General features: G+C 48.3%; 1 protein-coding gene across 1 annotated transcript in view; it reads right to left on the bottom strand.

The window, feature by feature from the left end:
* The window catches only part of LOC101608783 (zinc finger protein 420-like), a 78,294-nt gene extending 71,411 nt beyond the window's left edge, over positions 1–6,883 (bottom strand). Inside the window, exon 1 of the mRNA XM_045141242.1 lies at positions 6,845–6,883. Within this exon, the coding sequence (XP_044997177.1) occupies positions 6,845–6,883 (39 nt within the window). The remainder of the gene's footprint in view (positions 1–6,844) is intronic.
* Positions 6,884–10,519: the final 3,636 nt, after the last annotated feature.

The following is a 10,519-nucleotide window of genomic DNA, read 5'->3' as shown; positions in this document are numbered from 1 at the left end:
ATTCATACAATATAGTTTGCTGCTGTGTTGCAGGATTTCATTTTTACATATGATTCCTAACTACCATCATTAGCTCAACTCAACATCAGCTCAATTTGTTCTTGATTGAACACAGTCCTGCAAGTGCCCTATATGTTGGGAACTACAAAGTGTTACTTTGCAAAACTGGCTTGTTTTACAGAGAAACTGAGCCTATAGTAAACATTTTTCTGTATTCTTATACTTTATTTGTCATACTTTCCTATTCCTAGCATTTTTCATGTATTCAATGTATTATTACATCATGAACCTGTATATTTGAGGGTGGGAAGAAATATGAACATATGCCTCATTTGTCATTAAGTCCACAATTTACATTAGGGATCACTCTTCACTGCAAATACTTGGGCAGCTTTTGACAAATAAATGTCATGTATCTGGCACCCCACTATTAAGTAGAAAAGTGTCGCTGCCCAAAAATTTATCTGTCATCTGCCTATTGATGACACTTTCCTTTCTATACACACTGCAAATACACACCTTGGCAACCACTGATTATTAAATGTCTCTGCACAGCATCTTTTTTTTTTTTCCACAATCTTATATCTTTGGAACAATACTTCCATGTTGGATGCCCTTCTTCTCTTTGGGAGTGCTAGTTCTGATATGAGAATCTCTCAGTCTCTCACAATCCTGCCCTCCCTCCTCATTGTTTTGAAGCGGCATCTCACTGTACAACCCTTTGAAATCACTTTGAAATCACTATAATTCCCATCATCATCCTCCCAAGTGCTGGGACGAGAGGCATGAGCAACTCTAAGTCACCTCCCACCCATTTCCTCTCCCTTTCCACCACTCTATTTACCTTCCTTGTCATTTTGTCCTCTTTCCCCACCTTTGGTTTTCCTAGATAGTGTCTCATTCTAGGCCAGGCTGACCTGGAATTCACTATGTAGTCTCAGGGTAACTTTGAACTCATGGCAATCCTACTTATGCCTCCCAAGTGCTAGGATTAGAGGCATCAACCACCACGTGTTTCTCTTTTTATTTCCTCAATCACCTCATGATTTCTTACATGTAGCACAGGCTGGCCTCAAACTAACAACCCTCCTGCCTCAGCCTGCAAAGTGCTGAGATTGGAGGTGTGTTCCATTACCTTCCCGGAACTTTTATGAGGGAGGGAGTGAAAGACTACCACTTTCCGTGCAGTTCAGGCTGGTTTGGTACACTATAGCTAACACTGTCCTCAAACTCACAAAAGCAATACCACTGCCTCAGTAATGAAAAGAGAGAGGTGTGTCAGCATGCCTTCATAGTCCCTTATTATTGCCCCTTCTCGCTCTACACTGGGTGACTGAATGACATGGTCATTGGCATCCTTTGTCCACTTTCCAGGTGAATCCTACAGGCAGGACCATCTATGACAACACAGCATGTTTCCCAGCTTGGGATTTCCCTTAAACAATCCATCTCTGAACCTCCTGAGACCAAAAGTGCTCACTGTGGAGAAAGTTCTTGTTTTCCTTTCACTTCAAAGGCACCATGAAACCACGTGCCTACTGTGTTCCCAGGAGGAGTGTGCTAAGTTCCCTGGGGGATTTCTGTACTAGACCTCAGTATTCTACATTCAGGAAGAAAATGAGCGCATAGGGCAAGACAGGGGACTTGGAGGTCACACCACCATAACCGTATGTAGCAGGGAAAAGAAATAGCAGGTGGATATTAAAATAACCTAGTCTCCAAGGCAATTCCATAAACTTGCCTTCCTGTGACCTCAATACCCTGTTAGGCAGCAGGTGACTGCATCCCATTGTTTAGCACAACCTGAGTTTTAAAAGTGGAGATTGGCTCGTCTATGACAGCATGGAGAAAAGGTGATTGGGAATGAAACCCAAAGCCTGTGAATGCCAGGCAAATACTACTGAACTGTACCCCTTGGCGTTTTTGAGAGAAGATCACTAAGTTGCCCAGCTTTATCTGGAAGATGTTTGGTATTATAGGCTGCTCTACAGTTTGCCTGGTTTCTCCTGCATATGCCTCCTCATCAACAAGGTATACAGGCCTTCACTGGCTCTGTTTGAGGGGAGATTTGTACCAAGTGATAGGTTCTCTTACCACCAGCTGGACACCAAAGAGGACATACAGGTATAGGCAGAAGGAGATGGGAAGAGGCAAAGCCTCTACATGCAGCTGTTCCTGCAATCCTGCACCCTCTGCTAATTATCCCAGATGGACAGTCCACTCTCTACACTTCTCAGACCAAGACCACACAGAGACACATGCCTAAATGGCTGAGAGGGAAATTGCCATGACCTAGTGACCCCAGTATCTGAAGGAAAAGGTTCATAAAGAACATGTACTGAGAGACACAGAAACTACAGACAGATGGGCCAAGAACAGTACAATGTGGGGTCACATTCACATGCATAGATTAGGACAGAAAGAGAGAAGAGTCACAGGGATTCAGAGAAAGAAAGATTATAGTGTCAGAGGTAACAACCTAAGATACAAACTCAGAAGCAAACACAGAGCTTCACAGGTGAGCTTGATCCTTGACTCTGGTGCCTGTGGGGCTGAGAGAGTTTTCAGGAAAGACAGGGAAAGAATGACTGCCCTGGGCAAGTGGGTGGCCATGATCGCACAGGATGACATAAGTCTCTTCTGTTCAGCTGCCGCCAGGGTACCTGGTGAAACAAACTTTTCAAACAATTCTCACACTAGTGCTGCAGAATCCTTCACCAACAAACAATGACCAGATACCCTGTCCTTGCCCCCACACCATGGACATGGGGCCCATGTTCTTTCCATATAGATCAATAGTATCAGTTTCTAACATGGTACCGCCACTTTAATCCCTCCTAGACCGCTGCCTGGTGGCTAAAATATGTCCATGGACACGTGACAACCTCACTATAGTAGTGTGAGTAGCTTCCTGATGGTCAGGAGTAGGTGAGGGTCACCTAAGATCACCAGAACCAAGAGACAAAGTTTAGGTCACAAAGGATAGGGTTTTGAGCAGCTGGGTGATAGGATGGAACCTGATGACTCAGAAACAAAGATGATGTAGGTGTTCAGTCATACCAATACCAGGTTGCAATAGCCTTGAAATCAGATACTCATGTTCCAGGAGGTGAGGGGGCCTAGAAATCCTGATCTCTCACCTCAAAGAACCCAGGAACCAGATGACATGGACAATGAGAAGCCAGTGAACAGGGTTACATGGCCATATGGTATTAAAATTTCCTTCCTGTGGCCTAGGATGCCAGCCCCAAACTCACCATGTCTAAATTCTGAGGAATAAATTGTCCTCATTTGATTCCACTAAAGAAACGTTTCCCAGAGAATTCTGGAAAATATCAAGTTTCCCTCTGGAGAATTATACAGTCAAGAATCAAGGTCATACATGATTAGGAATTAAGTATAAATCACTATTACTATTACATAATTAATTTAACTCCATAGAAGGAATATTCTCTGTATGTAGGTAACCACCACCAATAATGTTGCTAACTGTGCTACAATTCTTGACTCTCAGCTCACAAGAGAACTTAAACAGACCACAGAGTGAGGGGCTCCTTTCCCTTCATTTTCCCCATTTCTACTCTCCTCACTCTCCATAGGCCATGAATTCACCCTTCAAATCTCCTTAAACCTCACTCCTTCATGAGACTTGGCCTCCAGTCTTAAATTCCATCCAAGTTTCATCTTCCCTCTGAACTCTTTCCAGAACTCTTTCTCTTGGCATGCTGCAGCCACACCACGCTGGACAGCAGCAACATTTTTCCATGTTGGAGGAAAAAAGCACTGAGTCAAGGACAGCAATTGGCCTCTCTGAGGGCCAACTGACAGGTGGACAGAATGAATTTAAGGCTCAGGATGTGCCAGGCTCACTACCTCCCTTAGCCCAAAACTTTTCACATACCTATAAGGCCTGTCTTACTCACAAAGACCCTCCTTCCATAAATCAGTTAGTTTCTCAACCATCCTCAGAAACTGGGGGCCCCAGGGACCCTGTGGGCTTATTGGACCCACAGCCTCCTGGAATCTCTGATAATCAAACCACTGTCCTATTAGTCTTTGGTTGGCATGCAATGAGAGGCTCACCCACCAAAATACCAATCTCTGGCATCATCTCCCCTTACTCTACAGTAAGCTAGGCTCATAATCCCACTGTTCTTTTAGGTTTTGCGGTCCCATATGGAGGACTGGGGTGATGGTAATGCATGCCTTGCCTCCTCAAAATAATTTCTTGCCATGCTAAACCCACACTACAGTGCACAGCAAGGAGCAAAACTACTCCATGTTGGAGAAGAAAAACACAAAGGGGACAAATTGGCTTCTCTGAAGTACAGGCAGGTGATATGGAATGAGCTTAAGCACAGAACATGCCAGGTGCATGCTCCATCGCTGAAAATTATACACTTGGTTTTGGTTTATTTAACACAGGGTTTCAGTAGGTACTCAATTTTGCCTTCAAATATCTCTGTAGATCAGACTGATCTGCAAGTTGTGGTCCTCTCTCATGCCTTGGGCTTCTGAGTATCTGTAATTACAAATCTGCAGATACCTATTTGGAAGAAAGATTGAACCCAGGTCTTGGCACCCCCCCCCATTTCTCCTTAACAAGGAATTTATGGGGGAGCATCCAGAGAGAGAAGGGAGGAGGCAGGAAGGGGCAAGACCTCTGAGCATGACTGCGACTGGTATCATGCATCCAGTGTAAACCCTTCACCTGGCTGAGGTCTCAACAAGAAACAATATCCCCCAAACCAGGGGTACACAGTGGGGTTCTCGTTGTTTTACAGGTACACCACAGGCACCAGAGAGACTGAGACAGATGAGGAAAAAAAGGGGCAGGTGGCTGGAGGTTGGTGGCTCATGTGTATACATCCCAGTGCTTAAATGTCAGAGGTCAGAGGATTGCTGCAAGCGTCAGGCAAGCCTGAGCTATACAGTGGGCTCCAGCTCCATCTTGACAATAGAATGAGGCACTGCCTGAAAAAAATAAAGAAAACGAAAACAGAAAAAGGAAGCAGAGATAAATATTAGGACACAGGGAGAGCCCCAGAAGCAGGGACGCTCACGTGCCTCCTGAGTAGGACTGGGGTCCATGCCTCACTCTTCTATACCTCAGTATCCAAAGCCTTCCTCTCTAACCTCTGAAACCAAGGGAGAAGGACTCAACCCCAGCAGCAGTCCCATCCACAGGGGAAACCAGGAAAGCCTCAAGGTTTAGGCCTCTATGTCAGGAAGAAGATGGAAGAGACTACTTATGTCCCAAGCCAGCTGGACCTGCACCAGCCAGGCTCCAGTGCTGATTTCACAGGAACCTCCTTGCAATTTGAAAGCTCTAGTGGGATGGACATATTCAGCACATACCATTGCCTGGCCAGATCAAAGTGAGTCACAAGGTAATATACATAAGGACTTGGCTGAGAGGGGATGTGCCTAAACAATGTCACCCAGTAAGGAAGAACATGGTACCTGGAAACAATCCATGTCTGAGTGACCCCAGTGCCTAAAAGAAATGCAGTCTGGGGAAAGGGTGGTGGTGGGAAACATGATCCAATGATAACAGAAACTCTAGCAGAGACTTCGCTGCTTAGAAAACTCCTACTTGGGCTGGAGAGATGGCTTAGCGGTTAAGCGATTGCCTGTGAAGCCTAAGGACCCCGGTTCGAGGCTCGGTTCCCCAGGTCCCACGTTAGCCAGATGCACAAGGGGGCGCACGCGTCTGGAGTTCGTTTGCAGAGGCTGGAAGCCCTGGCGCGCCCATTCTCTCTCTCTCCCTCTATCTGTCTTTCTCTCTGTGTCTGTCGCTCTCAAATTAAAAAAAAAAAAAAAAGAAAACTCCTACTTGAAGTTTCCATGAATGTACTTAAAATGCCTTAGATTTATACCATTCTTGTTCTATTACTATAAGTATTCCATGAGTCATGTAGGATGCTCCACATTTTTTATTAACAGCATAAAAAAAAAAAAAGGATAAAGAAAGAAACTCCCATAGAGCAGATTCAGGACTCCTGGGGTGTGAGGAGGCCTCACGAGACAAGGTGACTTCTGGCCTCAAGATCCCACAGGCCCACTGTGTGTGCCTGACAACGCTGTGGTCAACCCACACGGACTGACTGCACTCAGGCCTGGGTTCTGCAGCCCTGCCCTGCTTCCCTTGCTCGTCCGTCCTTCCTTTTTTCCTCCCTTTTTGTCTTCCATTTCTCTTTTTGCTCCCTTCCTTCTCTCCCACTATCCCTTCCTCCTCCCTCCCTTCCTTGTTTTCCTCCCTCACTCCCTCCTTCCTTCTTTCCATTCTTCTCCCTTTACCTCTTTTTCCTTTCTTCCTACTATTCTCCCCCCTTTCCCCCTCTTTTTCCTTTATTCCTTCCTTCAACTCTTCTCTCTTTCCCCTTTTTTCCTTTCTTCCTTCCTTCTTGCCTTCCCTCTCCTTTCCCTCTTCTTTTACCTTCTCACCTTCATTTTTCCCATTCTTCACCTATTACCTCTTTTTTCCCTTTCTCCTTTCCCCCTTTTCTTTCTTCTTCCCTTTCTGCCTCTTTTCTCTGTCTGTCTTCCGTCCTTTCCTCCCTTTATCTTCCCCTCTCCTTTCATTTCTGCTCCTGCGTTTTCAGAGAGGGTCATTTATAAAGTCCAGACCTGCCCTCAACCCTTGAAGCTGCTGCCTCGCCTCCCGCTGGGATTACAGGAGTGCACCGCACCCAGTTTCGTCTAGTTTTGTTTGGGGGAGGGCGTGTGTGTGGATGGATTCACGTCCGAGCGCGGGGCTCGGGAGCTGGGGTGGGCCGCCGCCGGCCCGCGCCTGGGCTCCTCGCAGCGCCGCCCGGGTCCCCGCGGCCCAGCGCACCCCTACCTGCTGCGGGGCGCCGCCGCCCGCGCGCTGGCCCGCCATGGCCGCCGCCGCCGCCGCCGCCGCGGGACAGCCTCCGGAGAGCGAGCCCCGCGCTTCCTCCGCGCCTCGCGCTGCCCTTTCAGCTCGCGATTGGCGGAGCGGCTTCCCAGGCGCAGAGCCGCCCCTGGCGCCTCCGCTCGCCGCCGAGCTGCTGCGGGAGAGCGGCTCGGGACGCAGGCCCAGCTCCCGCCGCGGCGACGTCAGCCCTCCCGGAGGAGGCCCGCGAGCCGCGGCATTGTGACGTCACGGGCAGTTCCACCGGCCTACGGCACGGGGGAGGCTGGACCCATCCACCGGTCAGGAGGGGAGGAAGCTGGCCGAAGGTAAGGGGGCTGCAGCTGCATGGGAGCAGGAACTTTGCAGCTAATAGAGCTTGTGCGCCCCCCAAACACTCAGAGAGCAGATGCAGGGGCTCCTGAGACCTGAGGTGCAGCTGTGTGGAAGTAGGTGCTTTGAGCCCAAAAATGCTCCTGTGTCCCTCACATACCCAGAGAGCAGATGAAGGGGTTCCTGCGGTGCATGTGTGTTGAAGCAGGAACTTTGTAGTTCACACACTCTGTGTGCCCACCTACCCACAGTGCAGATGAAGGGGTTCCTGGTACATGGGGTGCAGCTGTGCTGGAGCAAGAACATTGCAGCTCATAAAGCTTGTGTCCCACCCTGCACATATCCAGAGAGCAGATGCAGGGGGTCCTGAGATCTGAGGTGCAGCTGTGTGGAAGTAAGTGCTTTGAGCCCAAAAATGCTCCTGTGTCCATCACATACCCAGAGTGCAGATGAAGGGGTTCCTGGGATGCATGTGTGTTGAGGCAGGAACTTTGTAGTTCACACAGTCTGTGTGCCCACCTACCCACAGTGCAGATGAAGGGGCTCCTGGTACATGGGTGCAGCTGTACTGGAGCAAGGACTTTGCAGCTCATAAAGCTTGTGTCCCACCCTGCACATATCCAGAGAGCAGATGCAGGGGTTCCTGGTAGTGGGGTGCAGCTGAACTGAAGCAGCTTTGCAGTTCACAGAGCTTGTGCTCCGCCCCTGCCCCCACTTACCCAGAGAACACGTGCTGGGACTCCTGAGGAGGCCTAGTGTGATGCAGTGACTCCTGGGGCCAGAAGACCACCCAAGGCCCTCTGTGTGTGCCTGACAACACTTGTCAGCCCACAGGGATGGACTGTTCTAGGCAGGGTCCTGCAACGCTGCCCTGATTCCCTTGTTCTTCCTTCTTTCCTTCCTTCCATTCTTCTTGCTTCCCCCCCCCTTCTCCCATTCTTTCTCGTCCTCCCTACTCACTCCTTCCTTCCTTTTCATTCTTTTATTCACCTTCCCCCTCCTTTTTCACCCTTTCTTTCTACCACTGTAAGACCCCCAAAACGAGGACCCCACGCTCTGCCCGGATATGGCGACACCCCAAATCACTCAGAGAAGCGGTCTTGATGCAAACTGCAAGAGGATTTTATTCCGAGCGTGCTGGGGCCCACAGTTGTACACCTCACAGGGGTAGAGGACTGCAGAGCCCCAAATGCAGGAACGGGACAGTTTTTATAGGGTTTCTAACAAAGCCTGTGCATTAGACCAATCATTTTTTTAATATCAGGAGCCCACGGGGTGTGAGCCAGTCAGTTTGTGCCACTCCATAGTTTCTAAGCCAATTAGTTTAATTTGTTCAAGCCCCTCATGGTCTCTTATGACCTTGGAGGTCAGCATTTGTGCAGGTCCTTGGGTGGGGGTAGCAGAGTGTGGTATCAGTCTCCTATGACCTTGGTGGTCTGAGGCAGGCTGCTACAGTTTATGGTGCAGGCTACTAAGGCTTACAGTGTGGGCTATTAAGGCTTATGGTGCAGGCTATTTACAGAAACCAAATAAGTGGTTTACTTCATTACTCATTTCCCATCCTTGAGGGCTATCTCATGCCCTTTTTACCTAGTTTTATATTAGGAGCAGGCTCTGATATAATGAGAAGAGGGATTCTTTACTTGCTTTCAACAGAGAGTAAAGCCTGGAGTTTGAGGTATTCAGGGGCCAGCTTAAGCTCCCTTTGGAGCGTGATAGTATTTCTGGGCTTCTGAATTCTTGGGCCTTTCACCACCCATCACTCTTTCCCCTCTTTTTCTCCCTTTTTTCCTATTCTTCTCCTTTCCCACTCTTTTTCCTTCCTTCCCTTCTTCTGTTCCCATTTCCCCTTTTCTCCTTTTTTCCTTTTCTCTTTTCTTCCCTTCCTCTCTTTATCTCTGGCTTTCTGCGAGCTCAGAGGCCTAGTGAGAACTCCATCCTATGGGCAGTCCAGATCAAAGTATTGCCTTCCTCTCTTGCACAGTTCTGGCAAATAGTAGGCAAGAGATAGACATAAAAAGCTGGGATGGAGAAGCATATGGAGATTGATATTGTGTGTGTGTGTGTGTTGGGAGTGATGAGATGGAAAGCAGTCCTGAAAAGAAGTAGAATATCTCACCAACAGTAGTGATCTTTTTTTTTTTATTAATCAGTGGGAAATGTGTATGTAATTACCAAAGATGAACCCCACAAGGAGTTCCTATCTTCATGATTTCTGAAGGGATTTATAAATAGTAGAGAGGCTGGGCTGGAGAGATGGCTTAGTGGTTAAGCGCTTGCCTGTGAAGCCTAAGGACCCTGGTTCGAGGCTCAGTTCCCCAGGTCCCACGTTAGCCAGATGCACAAGGGAGCACACGCATCTGGAGTTCGTTTGCAGAGGCTGGAAGCCCTGGCGCGCCCATTCTCTCTGTCTCCCTCTATCTGTCTTTCTCTCTGTGTCTGTTGCTCTCAAATAAATAAATAAAAAATTAAAAAAAAATAGTAGAGAAGCTTTAACAGCATCCTTATGCCCTCAGGCCATGGCCACTTTGCCAGCCCCCTTTCAACGGAAGCAGAGGCAAAGCACCCAATAAAGGCTAATTACAAGTAGCTGGGTGTTGCTGCTCCTGCCAGGCCCAGGAGTCTGAGGGAAGTGAAGGGGAGGAGAAGGACTGGGAAGAGCATACAGGTGCTTTGGTGCAGCTGAGGAATTTGGGGAATCCCCTAATGAGAAACTAGACCAAGCTTGGCCAGGGAGGGTGTTGCTGGCTGGGATGAGGGCGCGGGTCCCAGATATTCCTCTCTCACTGTTTAAGGTTGTGGGCTGGCATGATGATCTCTTGAGAAATGTCCCTCAGTGACTCTAGAGACAATGTACTTGGTGAGTGCCCAGTGCGGGCACGAAAGTGGCTCTTGGACAGCAGGATATTATGTAAGAAACATCTAGAAGCAGGACGTCAGGCTAGAGATATGAGAGGCATAGCTTCATGTGTGGTGCAGGTGAAACCTGGATTCTGAGCAGCTGTTAAGTACAGGCAGAATGGTTCTTGCTCTTGAGGTCTCTAAATATGGAGGCAGACATGTGGAGGAAAGACAGGCAGTGGGGTATGGGCAATGACAGTGATGGTCAAAAAAATGTGAAATGGCCTGGGATCCAGAAAGACTTCCTGGAGGAGGGCACTGAGAAGCTGAGGATGGGAACAGTGATACTTACCTGTAATCCCAGCACTCATGAAGCAGAGGCAGGAGGATCATGAGTTTAAATCAGCCTGGTATAGTAAGACATGGTCTCAAAAAATATTCTTGGGAACTAGGGTGATAGCTCATTGG

This window comes from Jaculus jaculus, unplaced genomic scaffold (genome assembly GCF_020740685.1).
Source record: "Jaculus jaculus isolate mJacJac1 unplaced genomic scaffold, mJacJac1.mat.Y.cur mat_scaffold_34_1_3701052_arrow_ctg1, whole genome shotgun sequence".
NCBI lineage: Eukaryota > Metazoa > Chordata > Mammalia > Rodentia > Dipodidae > Jaculus > Jaculus jaculus.
The sequence above is the reverse complement of the archived record's forward strand: the minus strand, read 5'-3'. Positions and strand labels throughout refer to the sequence as shown.